Below are 21,377 nucleotides of genomic sequence, written 5' to 3'. Positions count from 1 at the left end.
GTGTTTAAGAGAAGTAGTCAGTGGGAGGTTAGGAGTTTCAGCATATACAGCAGCAGCTGTCAGAAGCCCCAGTTAAGGCACTGAGATGTGTGCAAAACTCCAGAAAGGACTGCAGTACAGATATCTATGCCTCAATCCTCTGCTTCATTTAGTCCAACACCAATCCAGATGTAGTCTGAGTAATTTTAGTCGTACAAGCATCAGAAAAAACAAGCACACCACAATGTCTAAACATTTGCACTCAACTCCAAAGCACTGAAAATTTACATCTGGTACAAGATGTTTTTTCAAATGCAAGATATTCACTAAGACTGGCAATGCTCCACCAAGACATGGAACATCCCTAAGCTTTAATCAAGTGCAGGTTAACTTCTAGTCACAGAGATTTCTGCGTGGCTCTGGGTAAAACTTCAGTTTAGCAACTATTTGCCTTGATGTTTTAAGATCACATGAAACAGTGTTAAGGAATAAAACCTACAACTTTTTAAGACTCACTGAAGTGAATCTGCTGAGATTTTTTGCATAGCCCTTGATGAGAAACCCACTCTCCATTAGATTATCCTGGATTACTAAAATGAGGGGATTTTTAATTTGTTCAAAATCTCTACAAACCAGGTTATTGCATAGAACTGCTCTGAAACACATTCTTGAATATGTACATACACCTCATAATATGAGTAAACTTTCCAAGGACACCAAATGCCTCTCTGGCATAGCCACCTTGAATAAATGCTCAGTAGAAACCATATGCAACTGTCTTCCTCAATAAAGGAAATATTTTACCCACACAGCAAATCTCTTCCTCTCTGGGATACCTCCTTGTTCAGATTCCCAATCAAAGAGCTAAAAAATACTCTATACAGTGATTGCATCAGGGTTGTCTTGCAAAACACTTAAGGAATGAATCTGTCCTGCACAGGAACCTTCAAAATCTCTCCAGACGCTTGAATAGAGCTTGGAGAGGCTTGTTCTGCTGCCACATATACATGACCCCTGTCTCCTAAAGCTTCCTGTGTCCTGGGGAAGCAGTCTGGTCTGGCTGCTGACATGGCCCTTCACAGGGAAGGTGATCAGAGAGATAATGAGGGGAAATTTGGGATGGAAGAACACTTTCCCCTAAAACACAAGATGTATTCCTCTTGTGTTTTAGTCTCACACATTTCCTGACCCAAATGAGTTTTTGCTCATCCTTCCAGATTCCAGATTCCACTCAGCAAAGATACAGAAAGATCAGGAATTGTAGAACTAGACAAAGATGTTCCATATGGAAATGACCCAAGTCAACCTTCCACGGATACCTCACTTGTAACTCTACATTCTCCTCTTGCTGAACTGCAGGTTCTCTGGGGCTTGACAAAGCACAACAAGAGGGATCCCATAAGGAAAATCTGTAACTGCTCCTGCTAAAACTCTCACCGAGGTGGCTCTTCAGTTCTGCACTCAGTAAACTCTGGCTGTCATTCAATGGTAATCGTGACATTCAGATTAAAATTCATTAAATGCATGCCATGGGAAACTCCAGAGACCAGAGATGCAGGCACAGCTGAATGAGCTTTACTATCTTTCCCAACCTCATGGGCTAGTTCACACTTTCTGCCCAGAGCATCAGTGAGAATGCCAAACATACATATTTGTAATAGCTCCTGTTTTAGCAATGCAGAAATCGCCCCTCTGCAAGCTGACAAGAGATGTTTGCATCCTCAAAACTGACTTGGGAAGACTATGATAGACATATTAATGAAGCAAATCATCATACCTGATTTTATTTGTGTAACTGTAGGCCAAAATATTTAGCACACAATGCTGCTTGCCAATGGCTGAGGTGCAAACTCTGGTAAAATGTCAAGGTAACTGAGTATGCCTGTCACAACAATGAGTTTCTCTCTTCAAATTCTCCTAGAATGGAAAGCCACCTCGCTGGGCAAGACCTCTCTTTACCTTCATCTCTGTTGTGGAGCTGCACCAATATCTGCTCTGAAGAACCATTTCTAGGCCCTTGAATTTTCAGGAGGAAAAATACAGTAGAGTCTGTACTGGACACAGTTATCTCGTTTTTACAGATTGTTGTTCCTAAGCAATAAAAAAGGATACAGTTTATAAAAATACTCAGTAATTCCCATGGGCAAAGCTGCTTTTTTTTCATATGCTCCAGCTACCACAGCTACAAAGGCTTCAGACTGCCAACGCCAAGGATAGTCTGTGATGTGTGGCACTTGTCATGATTGCTGTGGAGATGGCTCAAACTCTTGAAAAAGACTTAAAAAACCCCAAAGCCACCAAATCCCTATCTCCCTCAATTCCAGCTAAGTCACAGCAAATTCCCAGTTTTGTGACATTCTACACTGGGGCAGGTTTGCTGGCAGGACTTGTGACCCCATGGGGTACCCATGCTGGAGCAGCCTGTGCCTGAAGGACTGCACCCCATGGAAAGGGACCAATACTGGAGCAGTTCATGAAGAACTGCAGCCCGTGGATGGACTCACACTGGAGAAGTTCATGGAGGACTGTCTCCTATAGGAGGGACCTCATGCTGGAGAAGGGAAAGGACTCCTCTCCCCGAGGAGGAAGCAGCAGCAGAAACAACATGTAATGAAGGGACAATAATCCCCATTCCCCCTCTCCCTGTGTTACTGGGGTGGAAGAGATAGAGAATGAAGAATAAAGTTAAGCCTGCGAAGGAGGGAGAGGTAGAGGGAAGGTGTTTTTAAGATTTGTTTTATTTCTCATTATCCAACTCTGATTTTGTTTGGTAATAAATTCAACTAATTTCCCTTAGTCAAGTCTGTTTTGCCCATGACAGTAATTGGTGAGTGATCTCTCTCTGTCCTGGTCTCAACTCATGAGCCTATATTTTCTCTGCCCTGTCCATTTGTGGAGGGAAGTGATAGAGTGGCTTTGGTGGGCACCTGACATCCAGCCAGGGTCATCCCACCAGAGTGCAGGAGCTTTGCCCACCTGGAGAAATGCAGAAGGAGGTAGGAATCACACGACATCTGTGTTCTCCTTCAGAGGTTGGCTCTTAAGTTGCAGTGCCAAAGAAGTGCTAAAAAAATAACTGTTTTCCCTTGGGAAACAGAACAGCAGAGCTTGCAGTGGTACTGGAAGGGATGCTACAGGATATTAAGAGGCACGTGTATATAAAGAAAAGGCCATGGGAATCCTGAGAGGCAAGCTCAAGAATGAGTGGAGGTACATGGAATGACTCATGCCCTTTCCTTTCTCCCATTTTCTTTTGAATATGACCATATAAAAAAAAATTACAGTAAGAGAGACCTATAGAGAATATTGCCAAGGAACATGAAACACACTACGTTGCATCTAACAGACTGTAACATTTAAAACATGTTTTGCAGATCCTGCAGTTGCTAGATTCAGGTCCTCTTTTTACCTCAATTTACATTTTGACTTTGAAGTATCTCTTCCCAGGTCTCAAAAGGCATTTAAGTACACTTGTGTTACCTCTTTCAGCAGGAAACCCACAGGTAGTCTCTCTTGGTACAATACAAACAGATTAGCATACAATTTAAGTATACTTATATATTTTCATATCTGATAAATGATATGTGATTTTGAGTGTCTTCCAGTTCTCTACTTTGATCCTGACCAAATACCTACAGGCTCTTGACAAAAGGCAATTCAGTAGTGTTTTGTCCACAAGTTCTAAATTCTCTGTTTAACTGTACCAGTGAAACTCAGGCAAATTAGCACAGTTGCCATCGGGCAAAAACTGCTTAAGTGCACAGAAAAACCCCCAAAATCTTTGAGACCATCCAGTTTTCATAGGTTCCTGAAAGGGCAAATAACTTGTCTTGGTTGAAATTCCTACAAGGTAGCAGTGGGTGTAGCACATATCTACACCTCAGCACTTGGTCACATTTGAACCTGCATGTTCAGACCCATGCTAAAGATATTTCAGGTGACTGCTGGGAAAGCAATGGATCATCATCATTGTAGCACCTGAGATCCACTTCAAATGCTACAGAGATGACAGATAGTGTGGAGGGGTCTCATGCTAAGGTGTAAATTAAACTCTATAAACTCTTAGAGTATGCATATCTGAATTAAAAAAGAGAAGAATGGCAACAACCAAACCATCCTCACACCTACTCTGAAGTCTCTTTGAGACAGACCTGGTCTCATATGAACAAATTTTAAGAAAAATCCTGAGTCCAAAACCAAATACCCAGGGAGGGATCACCCAGGTCAACAAAATCCAAACTTAGCCATCAATGTCATCATAACTAACACAACTTAAGCCCGAGGCTACCACGTACCAGCTGATCCAACCTGGAAAGCCAAGCTACTTGTTCCTCATAGTATCTTTTAAATAATCCTGATGCTAATTGCTAGTTCTGGGTTTTGTTGGTTTGGGTGGGGGTCTTTTGTTTTGTTTTGTTTTGTTTTTTTAAGGCAAAACATGCCTTAGGAAAATACTACTGGGAACAATAAAAGCAACAGACTGCACTAAACAAAATTGCAGAAGTTTTATTATACTAAACTTCAAGAAAACACCCAACATGCACTGAAAACACTAGGACTACACCCAATGTAGATCTTATTTCAAATGCAAAGATAAATTCTGCTAATGAGTGGTGGAAAGGCACCACCTTTTCCTAAAAGACTTTCTCGATTCAAATTTTTCTTCCCTAAGGCAATAGAACACTCTCTGTCAGATGTCAGAGAGCATCTCTTAATCCCACTACTCTCAAAGACAGCTGGCAGGTAAAGGAATTTCTGAAAATGTGGCCACAGAAATCATTAACTTCATCTGTTAATGCTGACTTCTCTTCACAATCCATTTTGCACGTTGATAATTACACAGAATAAAGTTGAAATTTCTCCCTCTTGCTGTCTTAATGGTATTTTCTCTTTTGACTGTCTTAGAGTCTAAGCTATTTGCAGTAGGAATTCTGTTTTTCATATTTGCCACAGAATTTCAGGCCTAGTCAAACTTAAGACGCTTGGCTGTTATCACAATATATTTCTATGACTAAGTAATTGTTTTCTCTTCCATCTGCTGAAGGACTCACACATGGACTTCCTAGAATACCATCCTCTACATGGTTCCTTTTCAGTACTGAAAAGAAATGTTGTGATTTTCCCCATTAAGTCATGTGTGCCATGGCCTTGGCAGCTCATTATCTTAATAAATGTCTCATTTGAAAGCATTCATTTTAAGTTTTCCCTTCTCTTCACACAAAAAAACAGAAATACATTTCCAATCCTTAAACTGAAATCTTATGAGATTTTGAAGACCTTATTACCTAGAGCTGAACACAGCTTTGGGGAAAGCCCTGGGAGATTCTAACATATTTCCAATGGCATTGAAGAGATTTGGCAGTTTTTAGTTGTTTTCACTCTTTCTGATTTAACTGAGGCAAAAGTGGAATAAGCATCAAAGAAACACTGAGTGAAAAACTCAGAAGTGGACTACAAAAGCTTACCAGAACTTGCCAGGAATATTTTGGTCTGCAAATCCACCTGGAAATGGATTGAAAACTGGATTTTTTTTCTCAAGAGGGTCTGAGACAAGCAAGTCTCCCTGACAGTATCTGCGTTAGCTGAATAACAAGGAATAAAAATACCTGCTAGGCAATTTTTGCCCGGTACTTCTCCAGGAGACTGGAGGCTGTTGTTTGTTTGAAAACCAGCTGTAGTCCATTTAGATTTCAGAGCTTTCTTATAACAACTAAAGAGAATGTTTCTTATTTATGTTTTAAAACTGAAAGTTCATTTCAAGTCTGCAGAACCTAAGCACAATGGTAACTCAGTGTGATGGTTTAGATAAGATTAACTTTTTAAAATTTTTCTTTTCATAAAACTTGGCAGCAGCTGTGAATTTTTTCCTAGATGTATGCTGTGCCATACACAAATATTCCTACTCCAGACTAGAAACAAGTAAGCTTATACTGATAGCAAGTGCACACAGTAGACAGTCTTCTGAATAATTAAAAAGAACCAATGCTTTGTGTTTCTATACAGACTTGCCTTTCAGCTAGAAAACCCTCTGTTGGAAGGTCTTAGGTAGCCCAAGAGAAGTATGTAATGTACTTCTGTGAAGTTTACCTGCAGCTGCATAAATGCTTCTCCAGCTCTTCCTGTACCTGAGAGGGAAACTAGATCTGCTCATCAACAGCCACAGAGGGATGGGAAATAATATGGACCCATACACAGATCAGTCTTCCCAACACTGACAACTCATCCATGGGGTCAAACTGGTTAACAAATGAATACTGAATTGGAAATGAAAGTACAGATTCCTTTTTTTTTCCTTTTTTTCTTTTTTTCTTTTTTTTTTTTTAACTTCCCATTCACCTGAATAAATCCACCAGTAAAATATGGTAGTAATTGCGGCCTGGCCCACATACACTCCATTTCAGGGTATGGGATTTCTGATGATTTAAAAATTAGGACTATCCCACAATTTACACAATGTTTGCTGCATTTGCTAAAAAATCAGTTGTTCTTTTCAACTGATATTGAAATGGTAAAAGGTATTTAAAAAATATTCTATTTCTATCCCTGAACAAGATGCTGTCATGAGACACTGATGTCACAGCCAGACAGAAACTTAATAATTCTCATGTTTGAATGATTTTTTAAAACGTTGTTTAAATTATATGGCATTTATTTTTTTCTATAAATGGGCAGAAGAACATGACTTGTAAATATAATTTGTTGTTGAAAAAGGAGAGCAACCCATTAACCATGCAACTATGCTTTTACCCTGAAACCTTTTATGTATTCTAGTTGCTTATCAACTAAAATCCCAATCAGACTTCTAATAATAAACCCAACATTTTTATTTCACTGTCACGTTTTGCATCCAATAACTTTCCAGTCCACATTCCTGTAAGACTGGAAGCCAGTTCAGCGCTGCTGTTTCCCCCTCAGCAGAACAGGAGGTACCTGCTGTTTCTCCATCTATCTGTTAGTGAAGTATAACTGCATCCTCACCAGGCTACGGAGCACGGCTCTGCTTTCAGAGAAAGTTAACAGAGCTGTGAAAATAGGACAGGCAGGACCTAACTCTGACAAACATGACATGACAGGACAGGAATTACTCAAGAGTCAGCAAAAAAATAATTACTTCCATGGCTGTATGTCTATGAAAGCTGGGTTTACTTCACATCAACTGCTGGTGTCTGCTGATGCCAGATTTTCATGGTGCCTTTCTGCCAACTTGCTGGAAATAATATGCCTTTTTGTTTCTGAAAGTGGAAGATATACTATGCTGCTGCATTTTATTCTCATGGGCAAAATATAGACCACTTACATTTCAAAGCCATCATGGGCTTAGTTCAGCCTGTGATAAACAGAAGGCTAACCAGACACCTCCTCTTTTGTTTTCATTTTCTAATATTGCTTTTACCACCTTGGAAGTGGCAAAAATAATATCACTCAAGACAAGAAGAACAAGATGGAAGGGATATACAGTTTAATTGACACAGATCTCATGCAAGTAAAGGGAAGTCCATTTTTAAATCAAGAGAATCTGATTTCAGGCCAATTTAGAAACCACGGCAGATAAACAGTTGCCTTAAACTGGGCGAGTCAAATTTTTCATTTTGGTTTAAAGAAAAAAAAATGTTGTATTGACTCAACTCTGAGCCCATACAGCATTGAGATGAATCCAAAACCATGATGCATTAGCAAGCAAAAGATTATGATGTCACCACAAATGTTATGAAGTCACAATTTCCAAAACATGAAAGCAGAAAAACAGATTTACAGGAACAATACAGGCTAAGTTAAGGGTTTTTTCTTTTTTTCTTATTTTTTCTTTCAAGGATAATAATTAAATCTACCCAATTTGCAATCATAATGCTTGTTTTCTATATTTCTGATTGGCATAACATAAATGCTATATAAAATGGAATGATTACAGGTTTCAAAGTAACTTAACTGACCGAAATAATTCTGTGCATCTGTTTTTCATTTTCAATTTTGTTCATATCAGTAGTGTGCTATTTTCATTCAGTCATACCTCTGGGATTCAACTTTTTGCTTCTATCTTTACAGTCCTGGTATAGTCATTTTATGGTAAAAGGGATGGGGTGGAGGAGAGGAACAAATAATAGGTGAAGCTGCAGCAAATGGCACAAGGATACAGTCCCTTCCTGGAAAGAGGATTTTGTGGCGAACCATTTCTCCCATAATGCATCCCACAGACCATATATCCACTAGAACAGCAGAGACAGGGAAGTGAAGAAGGAGGGAAAAAAAGCAAAGTTAACTACGACATTTCACTCCTAAAGGAGGGGAAAAAGAGCAGGTTGATCAGAACAGTACAGTTTGTTTTGTGGCTTTGTTGGGTTTCTTTTTTTGTGTCTCACCAAAAGCTAAAATAAATAAATAAGTAAAAGCTGTGTCAGTCAGCTCAAAAGTAGTTAGTAACAATAGCGGAAAAAGTTTAAAATCAACATTTTGGGTAAATGTCCAGAGTTAGCAAGTAAAGATCAAGTAATAACTGCACAGACCCATGGTATATACTAAATTTATGGTGAAAAAACAAGTCTTTTTTATTTCTTTTTTCCTCAGAAAAAATCCAAACCCAGATAATGATAATCTGGAATACATCCTACCGTCAGCCAGGCAGTTTCTAGACTTTGTCCTGCAGCACTGAGTCTCTCTGCAGCAGTTCCAAAGGAAACTGCTCACCCAAGTAAAGGCCATATGGATAAGTACCACCTTTAGGGGTTATTTAAAACTATTTCAGTCTAGTTACCTATCTAGATGTATCTGTCTGTACCTACATACCAGCTAGGAACAATCAGAGAGCGTGACCTGAGTGGACTCTGCTTTGTACTGTGTAAGTACACAAAATAAATGCTAAAACAAATGCTCCTCAGGACAACTACCAACAATACTATGAGCATTTCTTATTCCTGATCCTGCCTTCTTCAGTTTTTAGATGCAATATGCATAGCTATGTTATCTGCTTAACTTGGGTGGGGTTTTTTTGCCCCTTGGGTCTTACAAGAAAAAAAGGCTGTACAGATACTGTGACACAGTATGCACAGAAAAAAAAGTCCCCTGAATTCTGTGTGAAGAGGAAAAAACTGCTTTCAAATGCTTTAAAAGACTACGTTTTTTCTCAGCTTTGAATCCTCATTTTTTTGTCATGTTTGACCTATGCAACCAGTTTTCTCCTCTTTTTCTTCCCCCTTTTTATCCTTCAAGAGCAATTCAAAACAAACCAAAGAAACAAACAAACAACTCATTTCTTGGTAAAACAAAATAAAGGTGAAATGTTCCATTTGGGAAAAGGAGGGTACATGTATAAGGGGCATGGGACAGCAAAAGCATGCCTGAGGCAGTGGCAGAGTTTTCTTCATAGTGACAGTTTTGGGACCTTCTACAGAAGTGCAGCAAACTGGTTATAATTATGCATCTTTAGCCAACCAAGTGCAGAAAGAAAATGAAAGCAGTGAACAGTCCTTATACAGGCAGTGTACATCGTTAGAGGAAAAAAAAAGTAGGGGAGCTTCAGTAATGTGGCAGCATAGGCCAGAGCAGGGAAGCAAAGAACAACCCTTTCTGTTGACTTCCCTGGGAGCTGGATCAGAGCCTCCAGGCAGAACCGCGCCTCTGACAGCTGACCTTCATTTTCAAATATTTTCTTTTCTTTCTCTGTTTACTGGATTTTGTCTTTGTACAAGTGAGACAAGGTCATTCATCTTAAGCCAGATTCATTGACCAGGGAAGTCAAAGGAAGTCTTTATGGTAACTTCAATGGGCATCTGATCAGGGCCTTTGAATGTGGTAAACGTTCTTAGAACCTTCCCAGCTGTGTACTTCGTCACAAAAGCATGTCTAACTTTTTCTTAGTGCAGTTTTAATCATGTGAAAAGCAAATGCTTTCTCTGTCCTTTCATGGACAATAACATCAACAATGGTAATCATCTACTAAATGTCTGGAGAAAAAAAAAGGCAAAAGAATTAATTTGACAGTAGAAGAAACTCTGGATTTTGACTAAGGAACTATCTAGAGTGTGCTGAGTGTAGTTCAAATTGCTAATGGCACAGTAAAAATTTCATTTAGAAAATACTTTACAGAACATTATTCCTTTTTCAGAAATCATTCTCTATGCTTAGACTCTGCCTAACAAGTCTTTAGTTTTTAGAATTTTATATTAAAATGTATACTTTAAATTCATAAACAATACAAATAATTCATAGAGAGACTTGCTAATTTCAGAAGAGGTCATGTGATTATGCCTTTGGTAGTTCTTAAGTCATGGAATCAGCTCCCAAAATCCATTTCACTGCCCTTTACAGGATGCAGTTGGCTATTAGCAGAAGTTCTCCCTCAGGTTAGCTAACCTCTTCAACAGAAATTAAGTAGGGCACTTTTTAATAAATTCCTGTATTTGCCATCCAAAAGTCTCCTTGCCAAACACAGTTGCTAGATTTTGATGGCAGAATCTGAGTCATAGTGTATTCCCTCCTTTCCTGGTCTACGTGGCACTCGGATGCAATTCTCAGTTATGTTATAAAATGAGAACCACTTACAAAGCTTTCCCTTCATCCCCTGCAAAATGTGAGTTCTTCCTTACCTGTTTCTCTATAGCAAGCACCCCCACCTGCTTTTCATAATCTTTCCAGGGACCAAGATCTCTCACAGACTATTCAGAGCAAAATTCTATTTACTTCTAGGGAGATTGCATACAAATTATATGCATTTTCTTTCAGTTACAGCTTTTTCCTCTTCTCTGCAATTCTACTTGTCATTAAAAAAAAAGACTCAAACTGCAAAACTTGTACCTAGATCTTGACCACATGAAACCCGTCAGTAAAACCTGGGACTTTGGTTAAATCTATCATGAAGAAGGAAATCATTCCTGAAATTCAGATCTAGCTCTGGATTTGGACAAATTCTGGAAGGGCTAGGATTTGCTATTTCAGCTTGTACCTCTTCTTCTTCCTTTAAACAGCTCAGAGACTCAGACTCAATTTTGGAACACATCACTCATTCAGCAATTCCAGTGGTTCCCACACTCTTTCACAGCCACAGGAGCCAAGGATATTCTGGTCAGGAAGAGCTAACTGTATTTGTTAAGCTCAACCACCACTAAGAAGGAGTTTCTTATTACTCTGCAATCCCACACTGATATATTCACCAGCATTACATCCCAAATACATTCTGTAGCTGCAGTACACAACAGTGAGAAACTGCTCTAATTCAAGATGTCATTTCTCTTTACGTTTTCTCTTTCTCCTTCAGGTGCCCCTTTCAACTGTAGAAGCAAACCTTGCACTTCAGGTCACTCTGTGCTGTGAAACTGCAGCCCTACCGTTCTCCTTGTAGCCCATTCCCAAGATGACCTCTGGTGCTCTGTAGTAACGTGTCACCACATAGGGAGTCATCATGAAGCTAGTGCCTGCAGTCCTGGCCAGTCCAAAATCCAAAATCTTCAATGTGCAGTCAGATTTTACTACAATATTACTTGGTTTTAAATCCTGCAAGAGAAAATGAAAAGACACATGACTGTCATTTATAAAACCAGGCACAGTTGTGATACAGATTGATCCTTTAGGTCACCCTTCAAAAATTCTTTTACTTTTCTGACACAGTTACTATCACAAATACCCGTAAATACACAGCAAAACCTTTCTACTATTTTCTGTAGCAAACTCTTCTGGAAGTTGTTCTAACCTGGCATACTGTTGGACTTTACCTGGGTAGCTTTACCTGGATAGCAGAAGGCTACTGGTGTTAAATTAATTGCATTTAGCAATTAATTCAAGATTAATTAGTTCAAGAAACTAGGATTAATATCAGAGTACTGTTTGGATTTTTTATTTTATTTTTTTAATGCTGTGAGCCTAATGGAAACTTTCCAGCTGTACATGTGGAGATACCTTAATGTTTCATTTGTAATAATTCAACTCATCCTTTGCTGGATGACTATCTGAAAGCCAAATCTATCATCCTTTGTTTAACACACAACATGCTAAGAAATGAGACCTTTGTGTATTGTAAAGCAACATCCACTCTGTAGCCCATTTTATCATCCCTTCTTCTAGCTCTCATAGCAGAAAGGAAACATTTTTGGATTTATTTTTTTTTTTAATCTGGAAATCCCAAATTAGTAAAAGCACATTTCAATAAAGAAGTTAATTCAGGGTATTTTCAATCAATTCAGAATTCCCTCCTGCTCACAGTCACAGGAACTGTTCCCCTCTGCTGTCAACAATCACACACAGAGCTGCTTCTGGCATTCACAACCAGGTTCCAGGGACAGCACTCTGATGTGGAGAGGCAAAATGAGAGGATGCATTTAACATAGACTTAGCAGTCTTTTACTTTGCTTCATTACATGTAAATGATGGCAAACGTGAATTTCATATGCCAAGACCTCTGTGGATCCTGACCAAGGAACACTTGGACCAGACTACAACATCAGCTCAAAGTCTGAATGTCATGCATGGAAGATATAGCCAGCTGCATGATCAGGAAAAATAACATTTATCTACACATTTCAGAGACCATAACCACTTTGATGATTTCCAGTGTTTATTATTTGATTATTATTTATTTTTAATAAACACATTAACCTAACACAAGTATGGAGCTACTCTGCAAAGGGCATAGGCTAAGACTCTTAGGCTTATAGTTATTGTACTGGGAGGCAGGGCTTTGATCCACAACACACAGGAAGGTCAAGTGGTGTTCAAAATCATGATTATTTCACATGCTGTCTTAAGTTTTAAACCAAACTGTCCCTTACCCTGTGAATAATTCCTGCAGAGTGAAGATGCTTGATACCACAGAGCATTTGGTACAGTAGATAAGACATTCGCTCATGGTCTAGCTCCATCTGAATGACCTGGCACAGATTGGCATCCATTAATTCCATTACCAGGTAACTGAATGGAAAAGCAAAGTCACAGGGTTATTATCAGTGTTGAAGAGGAATCACAGCATTATCTCAAATAAGTAACAATGCCTTTCCTAGCTCCAAAATTCATTTTATTTGTGATGACTGGGAGCAACACAGCTGGAGACTGGGCCCGCTCACAAGGGTACCATGGTGGTGTTTGTATCTCACTGCAGAGACGCTGCTCTTTTTGCATCCCAGCAAAACTGGTGGATTATTGATCCTTCCTTGGTGCGTTTCCCATGACAGAGACTATAACCTACATGGGCAATCAGGCAGCACAACATGGAAATGCACAGAAAACAAAAGAGCCACAAGGACCAAATGACATAACTGCATGGCCTTTGGCCATTTCAAGGAATGGTTACTAAAGTACATGTAGGAATCTGAGAGAAACAGAGATGTCTAAGAGGCTAAAATAAGCATCCCCATGCAAAATGCCTCTCAAAATCCTCCTAAGATTGCATGACTTCACGAAATTCTCATTACAACTAATAGGTTACTGCTGATATCAGACTACAGAATGGCATACATTTCCATCCAATGTATACAGAATATTGGAAAAACAGAAAGATAAAAGGAGAACAACTATATAAAACACAGACTGTTTAAAATTTCATTCACAGTAGGTTTGTACTACGCACAGTACTGGTTGTGCAATAGTGTAAGGCTCCAACAGAGATGCCAGTTGTCTTCTACACCTGGCATAATTCCCCAGGCAAGTAATTTTACTCAGTCGAAAGTGATATCAAAACAGATATGAAAGCCATTATTTGTCACTTTATAAGTGTCAAAAGATGTCTCAGTATGGGAATGCAGAATGTGTGTCTATCCACTAGACTCGCACGATCTTGTCTGGAGGTGCTTATAACATTTGTGTTTTGCTGAGTTATTACATTTAAGGTACAGTATAATGCCCCTAAAGCTTTAGTTTAATTACTGCCTCTGTTACTTACACATCCTGGAACTCCTCCAGAGATTTCTGTGGTGTGAAGACATTTAATAAACTGATAATCTGAAAAGCAAAGTAAGACAAAAGAATGAAGAGAAGTGATACACATAATCAGTTGAATTTATTTTGAAATGTGTTAAAGGATAAGTTGTTTTTCACTGCTCAAGTTATATTAACACGTCTCACTTTATGGATCAGTAAAAATTTGGCAACGTTCAAAATAAAACACCACAGATCTCTAAGTTTTTTCAAGGTGCACTTGAAATGGTCTGAAAGAAGCTTAACCAGTGACAAGTTAAAATGCTAAGGGTGAGAAAGTCCTCTGAATTTTGAAGTTACAGGTTCAAAGACCAACTTCAGCTCAATCTAGCATAGCAGTCCTTGTGCTACAGCCAGAAATTTCTTATTTATGAGAAGTACTAACCTGAGGGGACCAATAATCAAGGACCATCTTATTAAACAGAAGTCCTTCCTTCTCTCTGACATGGCCTTAACTCTATTCAGGTCACATACACACACACGACTGGTTGACACAAATTCCACCATGAGAGGTACCACTTTTTAGTAGAAGTACTTTAAAACAGTGGACAAATCCTGAGCAAAGGCACCTTGCATGCTGCAATTCCTTTTTTACCTTTTTTTTTTTTTTTGGTTTCTGTTTGGGTTTCTGTTTGATTTTAAATGGACTGGGCTGTTGTAAGGCACTGAAGAACGTGTGAAACAGCACAGAGGAAAAATGTGACCTCACAGATCTGAACTTCCCATGCTTTCCTTCTGTGCAGGTAACAGAGAAAGATGATATCAGCATAGCTGTCATGAAGACAACATCTGAATGTCTCCCTCTCCATCACCCATCTAGGTTTTCTAACAAAAGGGGTTTAATATTCTTTCTCTTCACTCCGCATATTCTGACTGAAACTTACCTCTGCACAGGTGCCTTTACAATCCTCTTCTTCTTCCTTTCCACTTCTCTGTACAGACAGATGGAAACTCTGACCCAACCAATGTGGTGCTGTTAACAGCTCTCATGCAGTACGTTTAAAATTATGTATTTGAAATTATTGCCGCTCCTGCTGCCCTCTGCTCTTTCTAGTCCATTAAAAAACTGAAGTGAGAATGCATCATTCTACTGCCTACAGGGAGAACTCCTCACTTGTTCCTGCATTTTCAAATCCCCATTCATTGGTCTGGCTGAGAGCAGCTTCCATCAATCAATAGTGAAGAGACAGGTACATTCCTGATCAACACAGTGGGAATGTAAGGATAAATTAATGCCCAGAAGTGGGGCAGAGGATACTAGAGTGACAAGTCCTGCTGTTTGCCACTTTAGAGTCAGTCCTCTTTCTTTTCATGTGAATTTGGGATAGAGGAAAAAGTGTAAAATCTCACCTTAAAATCACATTTTTCAAGCTCATTTTTCCTTTGCATAAGGAGAAAGAGTCATTGCAGGATCTGAGGCAAGGGTAAACATTGCAACCTGAAAAATTCACTCCTAATGAAAAGGAATGGGCACACAGCTATGGCAGCAGGCCATAGGAGAAATTGAGGAACTGGAGGAAAATGAAATCCCCGGGAGAGCCCTTGACAATGCAATGTGGCAATCCTGTTATTTCACTACAAAAAAAACAAGTTTCTACAGTCAGGCAGATAGTTCTAACAATAATGGAATAACAGCCCTGGAATAACACTCTTTCTGCAATGTAGGAATATTTTCATTCATTATGTATAATAAATGTTATACAGTAGGTAGTGAGTGTAAGAAGCAGGGAAGTCTAGAAGCTGCTTGTGCTGTTTTTTTCAACAAGATCACTGGGATTAGAAGGAACAGCACAATGTGCTGAAGTTTCAGAGTTCCTGGCTCCACAACATTAGCTTACTCATAAATATATGCTTTTGGTTCTTAATTTTCTTTGGCAGTTTTGTACAACCTGTACAAAGCATTTATATGAGTTGGTTTCAATGAAGTCCAGAACAAGGAGTGTGCACAGATATTCCAATGCAAAAGACACTGCTTTTGAGTCACAAATACCAGTGACAAGAGAATGGAACCAAGATTCCAACAACCACTTATGCATTTCTGGATAAGGAGCTGACAAGAACCCATTCTGCTCTCTCCGCTTCTACTATCCTAACCCTGCCAGCACATCCACATTTGGCATGGCCTTGAAATAAGCATATGGAACATCCTCACTCTCTCATGTGGATGTATAATACCAGACTGACTGTAGCCCTCAAGTACAATTTACTTTTCATTTCTTCTGTTTTAAAAAGGAACCTAACAAAACCATTTTCTTCCTAACAAACCAATATACACATCACTTCTCCAGCCACCTACTGAAAACTTACATTTTTATGATTCACACACTTCATGAGGACCAGCTCCCTGTAAGCTCGCTTGGCATGAGTTTGGTTCTGAAATGGTCTGCTGAGCTTCTTAATGGCCACGTTTCTGTCAAGGACGGCATCATATGCAGCACTGCAGTAATTACAAACACAGGGGTTATGCGTTTTAGAGGGTATCCAGCATTTCTCATGGCATATTCCCGAGTCTCGAGTCTACCATTTCCTTTTTTTCCACTGAGAAAGATACTGTGATAAAGGGAGAGAGTTTGTCGTAAGAAAAAATTAGACATCAAAAGGAGACATGTAGCACCTCATTTGCAGAAGACAGCACGCACCACTACTTCTGAACTCCAGCTCCATAGGAAATAAACACTTATTTTTAAGGGGCGGGAGAAAAAAAATTAAGTAACTTCAAAATAAAAATACTATAAAAACTGGATTTGACAAAAAGTTATTTCATAAAGCAACTCTCTGTGCACTGGGCGCAGTGGAGAGGCTTTTGCTTTTTCTGTCATGATTAAGGACACTTTCACCAAGTGGCTCAATGAACAATTGCCCAGTTATCTAGAGTCAAGTTATTTAATTATTCTCTGAGACCATATAATCCAATTCTAATAACATATCTAGAAACAGAATCATTTCACAATTTCTTTTTTAACATTTCCTGATAATTAAAAAAATTGTTACATATACACAGTTACAAATTTTGAAAACATGAAAAAATACAGGCTGTGGGTTGCAAACTGGGCTTTTAAAGCTGGGGTCCTAAAATTCTCCTTAAATTTCTAAATGTTTTGTGCAACCTTCAGTTATAAAAATAATCATTACTTCCTATGCATTGAACCACTTGTTTTGGTGGTTCGAATCTGACTACATAAATTTTGACTTCTAAATTCCACAAAGCACACTAAGAATTAGAAATATTCCAAATGCACAGTGTCCTAAGACCCTCTTCCTGATTTTTTCCTTTTACCAAGAACAAAGTAAGACATAATAAAAGTTTTCTGCTAATCCATGAAAAACAACAGTGTATTTCCCGAGAGAGATAAATTGACCAAATGACTAGTTGTCCTAAAAATGGCTTTTTAAAGCACCGAAGTAAATATTCAAAACGCTGTAATTCTTTTTCACATTAACTCTTGCTTAGTCAAGAAGCTTAGTCACAAAGCCAACCAAAATGTACAAGTGTTCAAAATAAGTAAAAAAAAGTGTAGGCAATGTATGTCTTGGGAACCACACAAGAGAAGATGAATCAGAAATATTTCAATTACACCACTTTGCATAAATAACACACCAAATACATCCCACAAACAAGCATAATTGTTTGCTAAAAGTGATGAAGAGTTTTGCAAAGATTACTTTTAGGATTCATTTAGGAAGACCCTTGATAGCAGGGCAAGGGAAGTGATCCTTCTGCACTACTTATTGCTACTAAGGTCACATCTGGAATGCTGAGTCCAGCTCCAGGCTCCCCAGTATGAGAAAATTACAGATGCATTGGAGGAATTACACTGAGGAGCCATGAAGATGATTAGGGAGTGCAACATCTATGTCATACAAGGAGTAGCTGAGAAATTGGGAATTGTTTAGTCTGGAGAAGGCTTAAAGTGAATCTTATCACTGTTCCTAAGTATCTACTGGGAGTGGCAAAGAAGACAGAGCCAGACTCTTCCAGTGGTCCTGAGCAACCTGCTGTAGTTGACTCTGCTTTGAACAGGTGAGTTAGACCAGGGGCTCTCCAACACCATCCACTCTTTCATTTGGTAACAATTCTTTATTCTCCTATTCCTTAAAAAGGCATATAACTGTTATGACCCAGCTAATATCATGCTAGGCACATGCATAAACAAAGTTAAACTAGTGCACTCACTAGTTATGCACTCACCAGTTAAACCACATAAGAAGCAGCCTAAGCAATAAGGCTATCAAAGATCCAGCCTGACTTGTCTTCCCTCTCTCCAAGGAATTTCACTCAACCAACCCTTGTGTTAGGAGGAACTTAATGTGTGATTTACACCCTAACAGTACGTAGCAGAAAGCAAATCTCCTGTCAGAATCATGTCTCTCATTCTGATTTAGTTTGGCCATAACATGGCATCACATAAAGGCCACAACTTAAACACCCCTGAATTCCATTAAGGAAGCAATGAACAAATATAATGCAAAGCCCAAGGATTTGAAAAACATGATCTTTCAACAGTTAAATATTTTGTCTCTATTGTTCATGGATGTATATTGCAAATACATTTGAGCAGACAAATCTCTCAGCTAATCCACATTACTTGATCACCAAACTCCTTTTAAGATGAAAAGCCTAGTGAGACTTATCTGAGCTGTGTAAGAGTGTTTTAAATAGTTTTAAGAATCTTTTCTCATATTTTAATCTCATTAGTTAAATCATAGAATTACTGAGTTTGAATGTTAGAAAACACTGAAAGTTTATCTGGGCAAATATTTTCTTCAGTTTCTGACCACTGCTTTTCTGAAATTTCTCTCTCTGTCAAATCAGAAAACCAAAGGCTTCTTAAGCCTTTGGCTTTTATGATCGATTCCCAGTCCTTTACATACCACGAAGGAACTAAAGAAATCCTTTGTAGAGGGATATTTACTTTGGGACACAAGGATCTTGATTGCAGTTCTGTCATTGTCTTCTATCAAATGGAAGGTGTCCAACTACTTGACGAAGTCGATACGCAAATTCATTGCACTGGGTAAATTAATAGCCCTGATGGGTTTTTTCTATTCACCAGAGAGATGCTTTCATTTACAGGCAGCCAACTATGCATTTTTCTACAGTAAAATACAAATACCACATCCAGGTCCTCTCTCTGATGCTTGCTACACAAAATCCTTACCTTGGAACACCAAGGTTAGCATTGATGATAAGCCTTCTTAAGACAAACTTCAGTCACTGGCAGAACAGGTGATTCAAGGGAGCAGGAATAAGAGGGAGAGAGTAATGAATGTCTGCGAACTGCGACGAAAAGGTTGAGTGTGAAAGTCAGTCTTAAGTTCTCAAATAACAAGCTGGACTTGCATTTAAAAGCCTGCACTTGTTTCTCTTGCTTGACTATGAATTAATTTTTTAATTTATGTAGTTTTCTGTTTTTATAACAAAGAGTTTAAATCACTCCTATTCTTGTAATAAAATGATAGCTTTACTGCAACATGAGCTCAGAAAAATCCTCAAAGTTTACTTCCATGTCTCTGGCAGTTGTACAGACAGAAAACGCAGTAAATAATTCATTCCCTATAAATTCTGTTTACAGTTAGTTTGACAAGGTAACTGTTAGTGTTAAAAAATGCCTTCTAAAACTCTAAATAATTTGAAACAAACCTATTTAGCAGAGATAAAAATTTTAGCCAGATGTGAATATACATTCATGACTACCAAGAGATATATATAATTACAGCTATTTAACAAGACTCTTTGCTGACTCTAGCAGGAAAAAAAATTAACCTCCTAGTCAGATTTACACAAACCTAGGTCACCATTTACCACCAATATTTTATATGAGTTCAGACTGCAGTGATCAATGAGCAATGCTCTGTTGTCATACACTTGAGGGACCAGGCATTCGTTTTTATACCTATGTCAAAAAGTAAAGAAAAACATTCTAGTTTCATGTCCAAGCTTTTATTTCAATAGGTACTTACCAAGTAAATACTTAAAATTATTCCTTCCACACAGGAATAACTCTTTTCATGAACAGTGAAACTTAACATTTATCAATCTCATTATATTCTACCCCAGAATAGACTGTCAAACCCACAGAAAAAGTGTATTTTTTTAAATTGACTCTTAGAGATGGGATCTTATACAATTTTTGATAGTCTTTACTTTCAAGATTCTTTGGATGGGGCACACACATCCTTTTCAAGGTGCTTACCCTATTTTAAGCCACTACTTCATTAAAGTACTATTATTAGCTCTCAGATGACAGAACAGAAGCCTAAAACAGGAAGGGAAGCTCCCAACCTCCAGTCTTCCAGGGCAGGTTGTGAAATGGAGACTCTGGACAACCTCAGCAAACAGCTTTTTATATTAAGGAAGTCTATTCACTGAATGTTGTAGAAATCTAAGGGACACTAAACATTCCACTTACATATTCCTACATATACATATTGTGACAAATACAGCAGTGAAATCTTTCTGAAAAGCTACGTAATATTACACCTATTTTTTAAAGTGACAAAGTTCAGTCATCGTTGCCTTCCTCCAGAAAGACTCCAGTTGTATTTCTGTTTATTACAAATCACTGTTATTTATATCTGCATTACTTGATCCTTCTAAGTAAGGTAGTTTTGCCACTGACATTTGCATTTTGCCTCATTTCCTTCATCCCAGCACAACAAGTAGGAAAAGAGTTGAAAATGATCTTGTTAAAAAAAGCAGTGAGCTGTGCACTTGAAATATCCTGGTTATTTAGTGCTGAGATCTCCATCAGTGGAGGGAATTGGTAACCTTGAAAATCACATTTAACAAGAATGCTAATGATAGCTCATCCTCAACAATCACCACCAACACACGAAGCAGGACACAATCTATATATATATGCCCAGATACACATCTAAGTGTATATGTACATACAGATAAAAAGAAAAGCATAGATGGATGTGTATATAAATCCTTTTCACAGAAATTTCTCTGTCTTCAAAGCCATTGGTTTCAGGTAACTATCACTATTGCATTTTCTGAAGTAATATTTAGGAACAACAAAAGCCAGATCTTTTTCCTATATTGAGCAAAATTTCTATAAATGTGGTTTAGGAAAGTTTAACCATAAAATATTCCAAGTACTTTACCTTCTCTCTACTTAGGGTCCCCTTTCAGATAAGTTACTCAAAAAAACGAGTGAAAAAGTTATTTTGCTTTAAGCAAACTTTTGTAAGTGTATTCTGGTAGGTGTTTTTTGATGGGTTTTGTTAGTTTGCATTTAATGTTGACCTCACTTATCAGTCCAAATTTTAGAATGAAATTAGACTTTCTCATCCTTAACTTTTTTTTTAATCCTTTGACATGTAACTTTTGAGTTTCTAAAGGCAGACATTCATATAAACAATGCATATTCCTCTCTTCAATCACTTTTAAACAGAAAAAAAATTATTTTTAGAGTGAAAAATTCACTACAGAAAATATCCTTAAATATAGTGAATGTTTTCCATGAAAATGGTATAAAACAAAAGAATTCTATACA

General features: G+C 38.2%; 1 protein-coding gene across 12 annotated transcripts in view; it reads right to left on the bottom strand.

Annotated features, from left to right (window-relative positions):
• Nucleotides 1–21,377, bottom strand: part of MAPK10 (mitogen-activated protein kinase 10) — a 166,111-nt gene that overhangs the window by 41,291 nt on the left and 103,443 nt on the right. For 11 of the 12 annotated variants that reach the window (XM_027652835.1, XM_027652838.1, XM_027652841.1 and 8 more), the window contains 5 exons: nt 16,183–16,312; nt 13,841–13,899; nt 12,735–12,873; nt 11,298–11,463; nt 8,112–8,183 (listed from right to left, as the gene is read on the bottom strand). In XM_027652835.1, the coding sequence (XP_027508636.1) occupies nt 8,112–8,183; nt 11,298–11,463; nt 12,735–12,873; nt 13,841–13,899; nt 16,183–16,312 (566 nt within the window). The remainder of the gene's footprint in view (nt 1–8,111; nt 8,184–11,297; nt 11,464–12,734; nt 12,874–13,840; nt 13,900–16,182; nt 16,313–21,377) is intronic. The other variant, XM_027652836.1, reaches the window with a different exon arrangement.

Source organism: Corapipo altera, unplaced genomic scaffold (genome assembly GCF_003945725.1).
Source record: "Corapipo altera isolate COAL_440 unplaced genomic scaffold, ASM394572v1 69, whole genome shotgun sequence".
In the NCBI taxonomy this organism is placed as follows: domain Eukaryota; kingdom Metazoa; phylum Chordata; class Aves; order Passeriformes; family Pipridae; genus Corapipo; species Corapipo altera.
This window is presented reverse-complemented; position numbering and strand designations above follow the sequence as displayed.